Source organism: Mytilus galloprovincialis, chromosome 4, assembly GCF_965363235.1.
Source record: "Mytilus galloprovincialis chromosome 4, xbMytGall1.hap1.1, whole genome shotgun sequence".
NCBI lineage: Eukaryota > Metazoa > Mollusca > Bivalvia > Mytilida > Mytilidae > Mytilus > Mytilus galloprovincialis.
Genome location: NC_134841.1, coordinates 40,529,285 through 40,547,231, shown reverse-complemented (window position 1 = coordinate 40,547,231; position 17,947 = coordinate 40,529,285). Strand labels below are relative to the sequence as shown.

Genomic DNA, 17,947 nt, shown 5'->3' with positions numbered 1-17,947 from the left:
ACAATTCAAACAACAAAACTGACGGCCGTATTTCATATACAAAAAAATAAACGGAAATATGTAACACAAAAACAAACGATAACTACTTAATTTCAGGCTCTTGTCTAGGGACAGGCACATACTTACATAATGTGGTAGAGTTAAACATGTAAGCAGGGTGTACATCGTTTCGGAGCATGCTATTACCTTGTTTAATTCGTTCCATCACTCGCTTATAATTCGCTTATAAGACGTGTATCTTACGTTGCACCTTTTAAAACATGATTTTCAATTGTTTTGTTGTCTCTGGTGGAAGATTTGGGCTCTTAGAGGTGATATAACTCTATAATTGCATTTGTATCCGTTCCAGCGGTCGGATAATACCCTGTTAAATATTCGTTACTAATTCGCTTTTAAAAAGTTTGTTGTACGTTGCACCTTTTAGAAAAGGATTTCCAATTGTGCTCATATCTCTGGTGGTAATAATGTGTTCTTATAGATGAAATACCCCTATAAGCGCATATGTACTCGTTCCAGCGATCGGTTAATACCCTGTTACCTATTCGTTACCTATTCGTTACCTATTCACTTATAGTACGTTTGTTGTACGTTGCACCTTTTAGAAAAGGATTTTCAATTAAATTCATATCTCTGATGGTAACAATGTGTTCTTAGAGATGAAATGACCCCATTAGAGCGCATGTACCCGTTCCAGCGCTCGGTAAATAACCTGTTACCTATTCGTTACTTATTCGCTTTTAATGCGCGGGGTATACGGTGCACCTTGAAATAAATCGTTTTTTAATTGTGTTCAGGTCTCTGGTGGTAAGAATGTGTTCTTAGAGATGAAATTACCCTATTAGCGCGCATGTACCCGTTCCAGCGCTCGGTTAATACCCTGTTACCTATTCGTTACCTATTCGTCACCTATTCCCTTATAATACATTTTTTTTATACGTTTCACCTGTTAGAAAAGGATTTTCAATTATGTCCAGGTCTCAGACGGTAACAATGTGTTCTTAGAGATGAAATGACCCCATTAGAGCGCATGTACCCGTTCCAGCGCTCGGTAAATAACCTGTTACCTATTCGTTACCTATTCGCTTTTAATGCGCGGGGTGTACGGTGCACCTTAAAATAAATCGTTTTTTAATTGTGTTCATGTCTCATGTGGTAACAATGTGTTCTTAGAGATGAAATGACCCTATTAGCGCGCATGTACCCGTTCCAGCGCTCGGTTAATACCCTGTTACCTATTCGTTACCTATTCGTTACCTATTCGCTTATAATACATTTTTTTATACGTTTCACCTGTTAGAAAAGGATTTTCAATTATGTCCATGTCTCAGGTGGTAACAATGTGTTCTTAGAGATGAAATGACCCCATTAGAGCGCATGTACCCGTTCCAGCGCTCGGTAAATAACCTGTTACCTATTCGTTACCTATTCGCTTTTAATGCGCGGGGTATACGGTGCACCTTGAAATAAATTGTTTTTTAATTGTGTTCATGTCTGGTGGTAACAATGTGTTCTTAGAGATGAAATGACCCCATTAGAGCGCATGTACCCGTTCCAGCGCTCGGTAAATAACCTGTTACCTATTCGTTACTTATTCGCTTTTAATGCGCGGGGTATACGGTGCACCTTGAAATAAATCGTTTTTTAATTGTGTTCAGGTCTCTGGTGGTAAGAATGTGTTCTTAGAGATGAAATTACCCTATTAGCGCGCATGTACCCGTTCCAGCGCTCGGTTAATACCCTGTTACCTATTCGTTACCTATTCGTTACCTATTCGCTTATAATACATTTTTTTTATACGTTTCACCTGTTAGAAAAGGATTTTCAATTATGTCCAGGTCTCAGACGGTAACAATGTGTTCTTAGAGATGAAATGACCCCATTAGAGCGCATGTACCCGTTCCAGCGCTCGGTAAATAACCTGTTACCTATTCGTTACCTATTCGCTTTTAATGCGCGGGGTATACGCTGCAACTTGAAATAAATCGTGTTTTAATTGTGTTCATGTCTCAGGCGGTAACAATGTGTTCTTAGAGATGAAATTACCCTATTAGCGCTCATGTACCCGTTCCAGTGCTCGGTAAATAATCTTGTTACCTATTCGTTACCTATTCGCTTTTAATGCGCAGGGTATACGCTGCACCTTGAAATAAATCGTGTTTTAATTGTGTTCATGTCTCAGGTGGTAACAATGTGTTCTTAGAGATGAAATGACCCTATTAGCGCGCATGTACCCGTTCCAGCGCTCGGTTAATACCCTGTTACCTATTCGTTACCTATTCGTTACCTATTCGCTTATAATACATTTTTTTATACGTTTCACCTGTTAGAAAAGGATTTGCAATTATGTCCATGTCTCAGGTGGTAACAATGTGTTCTTAGAGATGAAATTACCCTATTAGCGCTCATGTACCCGTTTCCGTGCTCGGTAAATAATCTTGTTACCTATTCGTGTCCTATTCGCTTTTAATGCGCGGGGTATACGCTGCAACTTGAAATAAATCGTGTTTTAATTGTGTTCATGTCTCAGGTGGTAACAATGTGTTCTTAGAGATGAAATGACCCTATAAGCGCGCATGTACCCGTTCCAGCGCTCGGTTAATACCCTGTTACCTATTCGTTACCTATTCGTTACCTATTCGCTTATAATACATTTTTTTATACGTTTCACCTGTTAGAAAAGGATTTTCAATTATGTCCAGGTCTCAGACGGTAACAATGTGTTCTTAGAGATGAAATGACCCCATTAGAGCGCATGTACCCGTTCCAGCGCTCGGTAAATAACCTGTTACCTATTCGTTACCTATTCGCTTTTAATGCGCGGGGTATTCGCTGCAACTTGAAATAAATCGTGTTTTAATTGTGTTCATGTCTGGTGGTAACAATGTGTTCTTAGAGATGAAATGACCCCATTAGAGCGCATGTACCCGTTCCAGCGCTCGGTAAATAACCTGTTACCTATTCGTTACTTATTCGCTTTTAATGCGCGGGGTATACGGTGCACCTTGAAATAAATCGTTTTTTAATTGTGTTCAGGTCTCTGGTGGTAAGAATGTGTTCTTAGAGATGAAATTACCCTATCAGCGCACATGTACCCGTTCCAGTGCTCGGTTAATACCCTGTTACCTATTCGTTACCTATTCGTTACCTATTCGCTTATAATACATTTTTTTATACGTTTCACCTGTTAGAAAAGGATTTTCAATTATGTCCAGGTCTCAGACGGTAACAATGTGTTCTTAGAGATGAAATGACCCCATTAGAGCGCATGTACCCGTTCCAGCGCTCGGTAAATAACCTGTTACCTATTCGTTACCTATTCGCTTTTAATGCGCGGGGTATACGGTGCACCTTGAAATAAATCGTTTTTTAATTGTGTTCAGGTCTCTGGTGGTAAGAATGTGTTCTTAGAGATGAAATGACCCTATTAGCGCGCATGTACCCGTTCCAGCGCTCGGTTAATACCCTGTTACCTATTCGTTACCTATTCGTTACCTATTCGCATATAATACATTTTTTTATACGTTTCAACTGTTAGAAAAGGATTTTCAATTATGTCCATGTCTCAGGTGATAACAATGTGTTCTTAGAGATGAAATTACCCTTTTAGCGCTCATGTACCCGTTCCACCAGAGACATGAACACAATTAAAAAACGATTTATTTCAAGGTGCAACGTATACCTCGTGCATTCAAAGCAAATAAGGAACGAATAAGAAGCAGGGTATTAACTGAGCGCTGGAACGAGTACATATGCGCTAATAGGGGTATTTCATCTAAAAGAACACATTATTACCACCAGAGATATGAACTGAATTAAAAATCCTTTTCTAAAAGGTGCAACGTACAACAAACGTATTATAAGTGAATAGGTAACGAATAGGTAACAGGGTATTTATCGAGCGCTGGAACGGGTACATACGCGCTAATAGGATCATTTCATCTCTAAGAACACATTGTTACCACCAGAGACACGGACACCATTGAAAATCCTTTTTCTGAAAGGTGCAACGTACAACAAACGTATTATAAGTGAATAGGTAACGAATAGGTAACAGGGTATAAAGCGAGCGCTGGAACGGGTACATGCGTGCTAATAGAGTCATTTCATCTCTAAGAACACATTGTTACCACCAGAGACATGGGCACAATTGAAAAACGATTTATTTCAAGGTGCAGCGTATAACCCGCGCATTAAAAGCGAATAGGGAACGAATCAGTAACAGGGTATTATCCGAGCGCTGGAACGAGTGCATACGCGCTAATAGGGGTATTTCATCTAAAAGAACACATTATTACCACCAGAGATATGAACTGAATTAAAAATCCTTTTCTAACAGGTGCAACGTATAAAAAAATGTATTATAAGCGAATAGGTAACGAATAGGTAACAGGGTATTAACCGAGCGCTGGAACAGGTACATGAGGGCTAATAGGGTAATTTCATCTCTAAGAACACATTGTTACCACCTGAGACATGGACATAATTGAAAATCCTTTTCTAACAGGTGAAACGTATAAAAAAATGTATTATAAGCGAATAGGTAACGAATAGGTAACGAATAGGTAACAGGGTATTAACCGAGCGCTGGAACGGGTACATGCGCTCTAATGGGGTCATTTCATCTCTAAGAACACATTGTTACCACCTGAGACATGGACATAATTGAAAATCCTTTTCTAACAGGTGAAACGTATAAAAAAATGTATTATAAGCGAATAGGTAACGAATAGGTAACAGGGTATTATCCGAGCGCTGGAACGGGTACATGCGCGCTAATAGTGTAATTTCATCTCTAAGAACACATTCTTACCACCAGAGACCTGAACACAATTAAAAAACGATTTATTTCAAGGTGCACCGTATACCCCGCGCATTAAAAGCTAATAGGTAACGAATAGGTAACAGGTTATTTACCGAGCGCTGGAACGGGTACATGCGCTCTAATGGGGTCATTTCATCTCTAAGAACACATTGTTACCACCTGAGACATGAACCCAATTAAAACACGATTTATTTCAAGTTGCAGCGTATACCCCGCGCATTAAAAGCGAATAGGTAACGAATAGGTAACAAGATTATTTACCGAGCACTGGAACGGGTACATGAGCGCTAATAGGGTCATTTCATCTCTAAGAACACATTGTTACCACCTGAGACATGGACATAATTGAAAATCCTTTTCTAACAGGTGCAACGTATGAAAAAATGTATTATAAGCGAATAGGTAACGAATAGGTAACGAATAGGTAACAGGGTATTAACCGAGCGCTGGAACGGGTACATGCGCGCTAATAGGGTAATTTCATCTCTAAGAACACATTCTTACCACCAGAGACCTGAACACAATTAAAAAGCGATTTATTTCAAGGTGCACTGTATACCCCGCGCATTAAAAGCGAATAAGTAACGAATAGGTAACAGGTTATTTACCGAGCGCTGGAACGGGTACCTGCGCTCTAATGGGGTCATTTCATCTCTAAGAACACATTGTTACCATCAGAGATATGAATTTAATTGAAAATCCTTTTCTAACAGGTGCAACGTACACCAAACGTACTATAAGTGAATAGGTAACGAATAGGTAACGAATAGGTAACAGGGTATTAACCGATCGCTGGAACGAGTACATATGCGCTTATAGGGGTATTTCATCTATAAGAACACATTATTACCACCAGAGATATGAACACAATTGGAAATCATTTTCTAAAAGGTGCAACGTACAACAAACTTTTTAAAAGCGAAATAGTAACGAATATTTAACAGGGTATTATCCGACCGCTGGAACGGATACAAATGCACTTATAGAGTTATATCACCTCTAAGAGCCCAAATCTTCCACCAGAGACAACAAAACAATTGAAAATCATGTTTTAAAAGGTGCAACGTAAGATACACGTATTATAAGCGAATTATAAGCGAGTGATGGAACGAATTAAACAAGGTAATAGCATGCTCCGAAACGATGTACACCCTGCTTACATGTTTAACTCTACCTCATTATGTAAGTATGTGCCTGTCCCTAGACAAGAGCCTGAAATTAAGTAGTTATCGTTTGTTTTTGTGTTACATATTTCCGTTTATTTTTTTGTATATGAAATACGGCCGTCAGTTTTGTTGTTTGAATTGTATGAGGTTGTCATGTCTGGGCCTTTTATAGGTGACTACACGGTTTGGGCTATGCTCATTGTTGAAGGCCGTACAGTGAACTATAGTTGATAATTTCTGTGTCATTTTGGTCTAATGTGGAGTGTTTTCTCATTGGCAATCATACCACATCTTCGTCTTTACGCAAGCGCTAACACGGTGATTTCATCCCGTCGAACCAAGATCCATCTTCAAACATACGGACATAAAGCAGTTAAAAGGTAGAACGTATAAAAAACAAGTAAGGAACAAATGCGTATCGAACATGAAGTAAAAGGAACGGTTGAGCACAAACACATATAAATAGGTCATAAAAAGATCATTTTACCTCAACCAATTCAGAACTATTACCATATGTAAGACTATTAACAACTAGATTTGTAATTGCTAGCAATAACGGAAGGCACCCCTTCCCCCTATTACCAGGTGAGCGACAGCCATTTTGACAATTCCAAAGTCAAAGAGAGCATCTACAGATGTCTAGTAACATTTTTGCAAAGTTTCATTAAGTTTGAACATTTTGAATTTTTGATATTTTTGCTGTTTCCATGGTTACAGCGGCCATTTTGAAAATTCTAACTTCAAAATCCAACTCTGCCTATGCCAGTTACCATTCCTGTAAAGTTTCATCCAGTTTGCGAAAAATTCTTATTTTTGAAATTTTTGACCTTTTTGCATTGTTTCCATGGAAATTCCAACTCCAATGTTGCTCATCATTACTGTGAAGTTTCATGAAGTTTTGAGCATTTTTAGAATTTTGAAAATTTTGGTGTAGTTTCCATGGCAACATAGTAGTTCCAATGATCGCCAAAATCATCCAACACCTGTATATAGTGGGCACCTACATTGTTTTAAAATATGATGATTATGAGTTGAAGCATATCCAAACAGTTCACCAAAAACCAAAAGCTCATTTTTTTCACAATTGTGCAGTTTCCATGGTAACGGCAGCCATATTAAACTATTCCATGCCATAATTAAAAAGGGGGAAGGATATTAAAAATCAAATAAGTAACGAATAGGTAACGAATAGGGAATAGGGAATAGGTAACGAATAGGTAACGAATAGGGAATAGGGAATAGGTAACGAATAGGCAACGAATAGGGAATAGGGAATAGGTAACGAATAGGTAACGAATAGGGAATAGGGAATAGGTAACGAATAGGTAACGAATAGGGAATAGGGAATAGGTAACGAATAGGCAACGAATAGGGAATAGGGAATAGGTAACGAATAGGGAATAGGGAATAGGTAACCAACTTGACGGCCATACAAGCAAGCAACAACCAAAGAATTACAAGCTCCTGACAATAGAGATGTATTGGTCAATAAGCGTTTTGTTATATGATTAGTCGTATAACTATATAATACGGCATGTTGTCTTTAGTTAGTTATAACCATAGATGGGTATTACATCTCATGGGTATTACATCTATGTTATAACACTGCAACAGACCAATTACCTCTGAAAAGGTTAACATCCGCCAAGTTCTTCTGTGTTACAGTGGTCGTACAAAACAAGAAGCAGACATTCTATATTATTTTTTTATATTGTTTTTTTTTCTCTGTTTTACGTTTAGACAGAATTGTTTATGTTCGTATGTTTATGCTCAAAACATCATTAGCAGTTCAAGCGATTCCAATTTCGCTCATAAGAGTTACAAAACGAATAAAAAAATACCAAACTCCAAGGCAAAATCAAAACTGGCGGGAAAGTCAAAAAACACCAAACTAATTCAAATATTATCAACCAATCAATGAACCGTGTGAAAAACCACTGCCATATTCCTGACTTGGTATCGGCATTTCCCGAAGAAATGGTAGGTTAAAACACAATTGTTGGTTAGGTTTGTGTTACTCTGTCTTTAGTTTTCTGTGTTATGTTTTGTGTAGTTTTGTTTTGGTTGTCGTTTTCTTTTTAGTTTAATAGCTACATAACACTATCACTTGTATGACGATTGTTTATAGTCCTGTCATATTGACAAAATTGGGTGAGAAACCCAAAAATACATAATAGGTTAATGTGACAATAATTGGGATACAGCAGCCTAAACTCTGTAAACCTACACCACAAACATACAACTCAACCGACTCACACTTTCATAACGATATCAGTTTCTTTTTATATATATACATGTATCCGAATTTATGATGTGTTCAACTGACATCGGAAAACTATTTTCATGTTCATGGTAAAAATGTTGATAAAATATGTTTTTGCAACGTTATTATAAAGACAGGCTTAGTTTTTTTATTCGTACAGTATAAAGTGTCCTAAAGGGGGGGTATCTGCACGGAAGAAAAGCGAAATAAAATTGCCATTTCACGATGAACGAACAATTAAAAAATTCTTGCACGTTAATCTTTTTACCAATTTCACGAAACACGGTGAATAACGATCCTTTTTCATGGCTGCACGTGAAATACAAATGTCAAAGCACGATGCACAAAAATAAACCTTTACCACCCTCAGTATATGTTTACTTTATTGTTTTCAATAAAGACGTACCTTATAATTATCTTTTAACTTTCTTATTAAGGCTTGAAAACCTGTCAGAAAAGTATGGGAAAGCTGTTAACATTTCTCTGTTATATAAGAAAGTAATTATCATTATGTAACAGTCTGACATTTTAAAAATATACAAAATTCTGTAGTGAAGCCTCGAAATGTTACAGAGCATATATTTCAAAGTGCCAATGCCATTAAACTGAAACTACCACGAAAGAACGTAACAGTGAGGTAGGACTAATTCTCCTGTATATGTTGTGCGTAGTTGTTTAATTGACAAGGTCAAAAACTATAAATTGTCAAACAGTTTATATAGATGTACTGGGTTATGTAATTGACCTAATGACACACAAATTCAAAAGTCATCTGGACGTCAACATGCTGATTTCAGCAAAAACTAAATGATGCGCTTTTCCTTACGTGTTTAAAGTAAAATAAAGGCGAAGATTCGTCAAATATGATGTGCATAAGTTTCTTTATAGTCATAAGTAATACCATGCATTAAAGGTTATTTGATAGTACCTCTCAAACCTCAAATGGTCATTTTATTGTTTGGTTCATACCACAAAACTTATTTGTGGTTAATGTCGAAAGAAACTTATTTGTAATGATTTATATGTCTATATAATACTCGATATAATAGCTTAAATATCAACAAGCATAAAAAGTCGTCCCTTTAAAAATGATAAGTTTTTTCGCTAATTTTTTAATAATCATTTGTGAAATATAAAGTAGAGACGTCAATTTCGATAACAAGTAACATTATAGAGATTCCTCACACATTGCAAATTTTAAAGGTATGCTATTTGATAGATCTGAAGTCCAACGTAGAGAATTTATCGAGAACTTACCAAAATTCCCTACTCATTTTGCCCTTGCATAGAGGCGTATAACATTAACCAAATTAGAAACATTTTTAACACTTAAAAGTTTACATAAGGACACGTAGACAGAATAGACACTGATCAGTATAGCAATAAGTATGGATTTACATATTTGATCAAGGTTGTCTTTCCGTATTGAAGTTTTCGTGCCCCAATTCACATTTACCTACGAGTTATTATATATTATTTATGATTTTAATCAAAAGATACCTTTAAGTATGAGCGTGATCAACGTACGCTTATGTAAATTTACAAACATCGTTGGATAATAGGGTCTTGTTGTGATATATAAATAAACTGCATCATGTCTTTTTTTACGAGGTTATACTAAACTGCATAGTGTGCATCGTGGAATTTATATTCCTGTTATGAGTTATAGTTTATAACCGCAACATCGCAAAAGCAGGTGCACGAAAACGCCTCCAAGGTTTTCAAGATGCTGAATCTGACATTTTTATAAATTGACGAGTTGGTTATGTTTCCGCCTGAGAGTTTTGCTTGTATAAGCAGTGTAAATAATGTTATGAATGAGAGAGGAATTTTAAGTCTTAATGTTTCAATGTTAAAGTTATGATTTAAACAATACGATTTTGAGATTTTTCTGTGAGTGGTGATTGGAAACTAAGATGAAGTCTTGATTTACTGACACCTTTTATGTCTTTGATGACTTTATTTAACAAAATCATTTACCAATAGTTAGATAAGTTCTGAGGATAAGTTTTGTTAATCTTCCGGATCATTTTGTGCACACCTATCTATTCAGTAGTTCAGGTGTTTAGACACTGCTAATTTAAGTTAAAAAAAGTTTTAAATTTCCATGACCTCCGACGTATCATGGGTCATGTGGCACGCGCTTATATTGTATTAAGACATATGCACGGCACTAAAATACTGTAAAATGTCTCATTAAGACGTTGGTTTACACCAAGGCAGGAAGGAGAAAGGAGTTGACGGCGGATCTCCCCATTTTTTTTTTAATTATTATTTCTTATTCAATCAAAATGGAATTAATCAACGTGTTTGCTTTTATCCTGAGTGTTACTTATATTAAGTGTTATCCTTTTTCTGAAGGAGATATACGTTTGATTGGAGGATCTAGCTCTAGTGAGGGAACAGTATTAGTATTTCATGATAATAAATGGGGATCAATTTGCGACCATAATTGGGACATTAGAGATGCTCATGTGGTCTGTCGTCAGCTCGGGTACCCTAGAGCCTTGCAGTATGTCCATGGGAGTAGATTCGGTAGAGGACGCAGTGAGTTTATTTTTTATTATTATTTTGTTGGTCTTTATTGATATCATTTGTTATTACTATTTTTATTATCATTATTGACTATTAAAATAAAAAAAATGGAAAAATAAAATAAAACTTAAAAATTTACAAATGTGTAAATGAAGTAAAACAATATGACTGCATGTCCCACAAATCATAAATAGATGAATTTCATTTTAACAGATTAAATTATTTTTTTTTTTATTAACAAGAGACACTTACGTCAATTTCATTTTGAATGAACTCATGCGGTATTGACTTTGCTCATTTTTGAAGGCTTAACAGTGCCCTATAGTTGTTATTTTCTGTGTCATCGTTTGGTCTCTTATTGAAAATCATACCACATCTTCTTTTTTTTCTTTTTTATTAATTTTGAAATCTTTTGGTTTTAGCTGACGAGTCCATTTTAAGTATGTACATGTATATATCGACTGAACAATATTGTGTGTATGCTTATAGTTATAAATGTATCATCTGCAAGCGTCAATACAAAACTTAATTAAGCAATCACGAAAGCTATTTTTATGTGCCTTATCCAAAATAATTTCTAAGCAAGGCTAATGCGAAGTGGTCAATAAAAGAGTCGATGACCCCGACGTAAAAACTGATTACATGACAGCGATGCTTTTTATTAATGAAAGAAAGAAAAAAAAAACATTCACACTGCATTGTTTGTAATAAAACGTTTATAAAGTATACAGTCAAATAATACTTAAATTGTGAAAGAATATTATAATCAGTATATAAATAAAACGCTTTTTTAACATGCGCACAACTATATAAACAATTATAGTTTCAATTTGAGTGCGTTTGTACCTCTCAGTTGTACCTCTTTTATATATAGGTTTGTAACATTTTGCTTCCATCTTCTGCCTGTCTGCATTCTTTGATATTAGAAGTTATAGGAACCGGGTATAAGCAAGGAAGGCAAGGAAACAAACGTCACGGAACGCTTAATTTAAATAATGATGTAAGTGATGCTCACGTTCTTTGCTTTCATCTTCAAAAGCTTATGCTTTTATGTAAATCGTTGCATAATATAGTTCATATATGATTGTTATCGGGATATTCAGTTGTACAATAAATTCATAAGATAATTTTCAAAAGTATTTTAATTATTAAAATAAACATATGGTAGACTTAAAAGATTTTGTAACGTTTTATAGAGTTTATTGATACGGAGGGTACTGTTCCGTTTTTAAAATGCATTTTGTGAGGCATTTTTTTTTTCAAACGGAATATTGTTGTCATTGTTTTCGTTTTACAATAATGAACATAGAACAATGAATTACTAGTACATTCAAAGAAAACTAAGAGTAAAGTATCAGTTAGCAGGGTTCTGGTGATCTAGTGTCTATTTCTATGTTTATCTTGTTCATTTTTATATAACCACGTAGTTAGTTAAGTGAGTAACTTTGATCTAATGTGGTTTTTAAGATGTTTTAATTAAATGCAATACAAGCTTTATAGAAGCATAGTTTGTCTTGACATAGTAACCGTCCTTGTTTCAGATTTTGATAGGAACACGTTAGCATTTTATGCTAAATGACTCTCGTTAACTATTTTTGTGACATACTAGTATATCATTTTCTGACAATTATATACACTTGATATTCGTGTAAATACTTTATGCTTTGTGTTATTGTGTATGCTTATTATTTGAGTGCAGTAGGCTACAACTTATGAAGAGACATGTATTGTCGTAATGCGCATCTGGTGCAGAAAAAAATGGTACCGTTAATGTTATTACTACCACTGGGTCGATGCCTCTGCTGGTGGACTGTTAGTCCCCGAGGGTATCACCAGCCCAGTAGCCAGTACTCCGGTACTGGCATGAAAATACGGATTTTTTTTGTGTTATTAATTTTGTTGTTACAAAATATTAGAAATTATTATTAATTAAGGAATGTATCTCCCTCATGCATAGCTCCGATTCCTTTCACGGATTTGGCTATACTTTTTGGAACTTTTGGGTTATAGCTATTCATCTTTTATATAAGCTTTGGATTTCAAATATTTTGGCCACGAGCATCACTGAAGAGACATGTACTTGTCGTAATGCGCATCTGGTGCAGAAAAAATGGTACCGCTAATGTTATTATGTATAGATTACATTGCATATGTTATCTATCCGAGGGCACGTAAGTGACCGAGGTTAGATGTTGTATACAATCAATCAGTTTACGTAGAAGTAATAATTTAATAAACCAATCCGTCAATGCAAGGTTGATGCGAAGTGGTCATTTTTTCTGTGGTTATACAGTATTTTAAACATAAATGAAAATTTGTTTGGAAAAAAAAATCATTGACTGAAAAACCTAGCGTGCCTTGTTTAGAGAAGAGTCTAATCTTACCATGGCCAGGCACTGTTATGTCACCTATTTTGTAATCCTAAATTTGATGGTTTCATATACTTGTTTTTGTTCTTGATGGAGTTTCTTGTTATTACGGAATATAACAAGAAAATAATTCAAAAATGAATATTTGAACAGTATAATGACTTTATGAAAAAAGCAACAGATATCAAACATGTAAATTAAAACATTTATTAGGAAAACTATACCATTGATACCTACATTTTGACATAAAATGCATTGTGAAAAAGGCTTGCGTGCATTTGTAACCCAACTTTCAGATGGTAATCTTTATTGAAACTAAACCGACTCATTTTCATTTGATTTGTATGAATTGTAAACAGTAGAGATGCATGCCATGTGCCAGACTTTATGATATTTTTTGTACCTAAGGTTAGGAAAGAAATATTTATCTGTCATCACTTAATACATAATCACCACTTACTATTCGATAATTCAATCATGTTTGTTTTATATAGTTTAATTGCCAGCACCTGTACAACTGTTACTGATACCTGCAATCACGTTTAATGCAAGTTCGACATTTGATGGTTAAAATCAACAATACGTCGACGGGTATACTTAAAGAAGCGATTGAAAAAAAAAGCAACATACATTTTTATTTTTATAGAGTTATTTTAACACTGAGATAGTTTTTTGTGTCTGAACTTTATCCCGACTAATGAAGGGGAGGTTCTCGATTTCGCAAGTCTTTTTTAAAGCAATTTCTATTAGATTTCCTATGACAATCAAATGATGTCATCGCATACTCGATCATTTATACCTATCGAATAATACCATTGAGCTATACGACGGATATCGCATGGAACAGGATATGCATGCTTACTCCCACTTTTTGACATTACGTATTTTGGGAGACGTCAGTTTGGTTGTATTCTTTTGGTTTTTTTCATTATCCTGTCTGTGGCTTCTTACTTTAATCATCCAGGTTCTAATTGCTAGTTTTTGTTTTGCCTCGTTTGGTACCCCCCATGACCGTTCTTTCCTGCTCTTTTTTTTCAATGTACATTGATGGATCGACCAATGGCATGCAGTATTCAGCTCTCTACACAACTGAAGTCATTCTGATATGTGAACATGATTGATGAATGAATCAAAAAAGTTGTTAGTTTATCCTGCGAACAGTATATCTAACAGATATGTTCCTGGTTTATATTTAGATAAATGATTTGTTTTTTTTTTATCAAATATAGTAACAAATATAATGACGATATATATACAACATGTACAATCTACAAAAATATACATATCTACTTTAATATATTTTCTCGAAGTTTTGATTGTATGAAAATACTTGAAAAGTCAATGCAGTATAGAAATTTTCATAAAACTGCGTTTTCTTTCTCTGCATGTGATCTTGTTTCAGAAACAGCAAAACAATTCTTTAAATTGTGTGATCTTCTATTTTATCTAATGGAAAGTTTATTTCTAAACCAGTGTACGTCCGCTTGCATTTCCTCCGAAATAAGTGTTATTGAAGTTTGTACTGCATTCGATGTTTTCCTTAATGTGTTTGTGTTTGTGTTTTATATCTTATCTAGTCCTGTTGGCTGTCTTCTTCTTCATAGTAATTGTTTACAATTTATAATAGATGTACCAAAACATACGGTGACCTTAAGTGTTCACATCCTGGTTTTGTATTCACTGTTGGATAGTTGTCTCGTGCATATGCACTCCTTCAATACCTCAGCTCCGTGTTTTAATGTAATGTAACACATTTTGTAATTTTTGGATAAACGATTTAGAAATTTGATGAACGTTTCATCAATGATTTGTATAGTTAGACTTACTATACAAATCCTTGGTTTCATTAAACAGATACGTATGTAAACATGGATTAAAAAAAGTATATAGCAATTTTTTTCAATTGATAACTGCAATAATAGCGGATCTGAAAAATCAATCAGAAAGCTCAAGTTAAGCTAAAATCTCTTTTAAATATGTTGCCTATCTTATACCTTTTAGACTTTGAACAAAGTGTTACAAAATACGTTTATTGAGTTGTATTGTTTAACACTACTTAAGGTGGCCAATTGTGTCCTTCCCGTTACCGTCACTTATTATACGGGTTTTCAATTTAATTCAATTATGCAAATGTTTGAAAGAAAACACAAACAAAAGGTGAACAATTAAAACTTTTTAAAACAAATATATTAAATTTCTTATCTTTTAGTCGTAAAATCCGTGTGAAATTAACTTATTTTAAATTTGATGACAGCTCTCGTTGTACATTCAACCAGGACAGATTCTTGCACGCGACAACCAAATTCATTTTCGCATTTCTAATTTGTCATCAAGCAGATGTGGTTATTTACACGGCTCATGCGTGTACTTTCTAGCTTGCATGTATGATTATACGATCATATGAGAGGTATTGTTTGCAGCTGTTATGAGTTATTTATTTCATGATACACCATATACATTTACTAGTTCATTCATCTGTGTATGTATATGCTTGTCATCGTCAATATAATGGTAGAAATACCAACTTTGTAATCAGTTAAGCTCGAAAATGAATTTATGTGTTGTTAAGAAAACTTTCTTGTTCAAACTTATTCAAAAACTCATATTTATAGAAATGATAGAATATATACAGGAAACCAAACTAACAATGGTTCCTGATTCTTTACTTCCTCCGCAATTGTGGCAAGAACCTGTACTTTGTCCTCTAACTTCTTTAGCAACGTCATGATCACCTAGCATTGCACAGCCGCATTATATTTCCTAATATTATAGGAAATCCAATGAACATGTTATAATTTGCAGTTGTCAGTACACATGCAGACATACCAATTTATTTCTTTAGCAATATTGAGATCTAACATGCAGCCAAGTTCTAGTATCTAGTTCTAAGAGTCTTTTTAGTATATTTCTCCAAATACTTTGAAGTACTACTCATTGAAATGAGTGTACTCGTGTACTAGTGACCTATAAATTACGTTTTATGTGTTATAAATCTTCTTATTCTATAAGAATGGAATTGGTAATTACTTCATTTACCATGATTGAATCTTTTGACAGATAATGGCACAGTGCCACTGTTGGTTAATTAGATTCATTGACGCAATGTCACAAAGACATACAAAGGTCACTTAGCAAGGACAATGACAAAGTTTTTATTTGAAGTATTTCTTATGGTATTACTTACAAAGTTTATAAACTGTTTTTAAGAATCTCGTCACATACATATTTCTTTATCAAGAGCATTACTGTACATGACATATTTCCTGTCCAAAGACCGTCTTCATTAAACATTTTGTGATCGTGATACTCACAGTTGGGATGATAAAATTCAAGCATATGGAAGATTGTTTTTTTTTAAATATGATCGTGACATATAATTTTTATGTGATGATACACACACAAAACACCCATAATGCATCACAGGGCCTGCCCAAAAGAACTTTTCTTAAAATGTAAACTTGCAGCGTAAGACGAAAAAAAAAATCAGAACAATTTAACGTTGAAGTAGTTCAACGATTTTACCCTTTACTGAAGTGCCCTCTTTGTAGTAAAGTAACAGTTTTCGTAAGATGTAATTATATATTTGTTTCATTCAAAAGGTTTGTTTTATATAAAAAGAATTATATCATATTTGTTTCTTTGCATAACGTTAAATGTTAAAGTAGGGATATGGTATATAAATATGTGACACAAAACACCAACACAGACACATGACAGAGCTCCAAAGAAAAGTAATAGCACCTGTATTGCTGTTCTGGATTCAAAGTCTTAACGAAGCCTCCAAACCGTTGGTAAGGCCTATTGCATTACTGACGGAGACATCCACAGAGTCTCAGCACAGAGAAGTCGAAGTTTCATATTATTAATGTTCAATTTTACAAATTATCTTCAAACATATTTGAAAATTTTACAAAAATTAGATTGCAACCGGAACTCACAAAGATAACTTGATATGGTGTTGGCTATTTTTTCTATCGTATTTTACGGTAAAGGAACATCATCTCAGATTGATTGTCCAATGTTTTGACTATCGTGCATTTCTGTAGAGAAGACTTTTCTAGTAAAACAACATCGAACTTTTCTTGTTGATTTCAAATTAGAAGAGACCCACATTATTTGATGTACCAAATCTATGTAGGAATGTCGAATATTTTCTTTTTATTGGGGGTGTTCAAAAGCGAAGTAATTATGAAAAAGCGATTTCAAATGTTTCATTACAAGTAAGCTTATAAGGTCCTTTATAGCTTGCTTTTCGGTGTGAGCCAAATCTCCACGTTGAAGACCGTACTTTGGCCTATAATGGTTTACTTTCAAATATTGTGACCTGGATGAAAGAGTTGTCTCAATGGCACTCATACAACATCATCTTATATCTAATTAGTTTGTCTAACGGTACTATAGATGTTTTTTTATACATATTTTCTTCACTCTTTTGAAAAATAGAGTTTTTTTTTTAATTCCGAATAAGGAGTTATTACATTACCAGAAAACCATACAAAGGTTTCATCGGTTGTTGTTTTTTGATGTGGTTCATAAGTGTTTCTAGTTTTCTTGTTTTTGATAGACCGTTGGTTTTCCTGTTTGAATGGTTTTACACTAGTCATTTTTTTGTGCCCTTGATAGCTTGCTGTTCGTTGTGAGCCAAGGCTCCGTGTTGAAGGCCTTACTATGACATGAACTGGTTTACTTTTTACTATTTGTGACTTGAATGGAGAGTTGTCACTTTGGCAACCATACCACATCTTCTTATACCAATGTATTCATATTTTAAATTTTAAATTTTAAGACAATT

At 34.7% G+C, this 17,947-nt stretch overlaps 1 protein-coding gene across 3 annotated transcripts in view; it reads left to right on the top strand.

Annotated features, from left to right (window-relative positions):
• The first annotated feature begins 10,261 nt into the window (after positions 1–10,261).
• Positions 10,262–17,947, top strand: part of LOC143072142 (uncharacterized) — a 34,434-nt gene continuing 26,748 nt past the window's right edge. For 2 of the 3 annotated variants that reach the window (XM_076246953.1, XM_076246952.1), the window contains exons 1-2: positions 10,262–10,798; positions 11,209–11,226. In XM_076246953.1, the coding sequence (XP_076103068.1) occupies positions 10,543–10,798; positions 11,209–11,226 (274 nt within the window). In that variant the 5' untranslated portion in view covers positions 10,262–10,542. The remainder of the gene's footprint in view (positions 10,799–11,208; positions 11,227–17,947) is intronic. The other variant, XM_076246954.1, reaches the window with a different exon arrangement.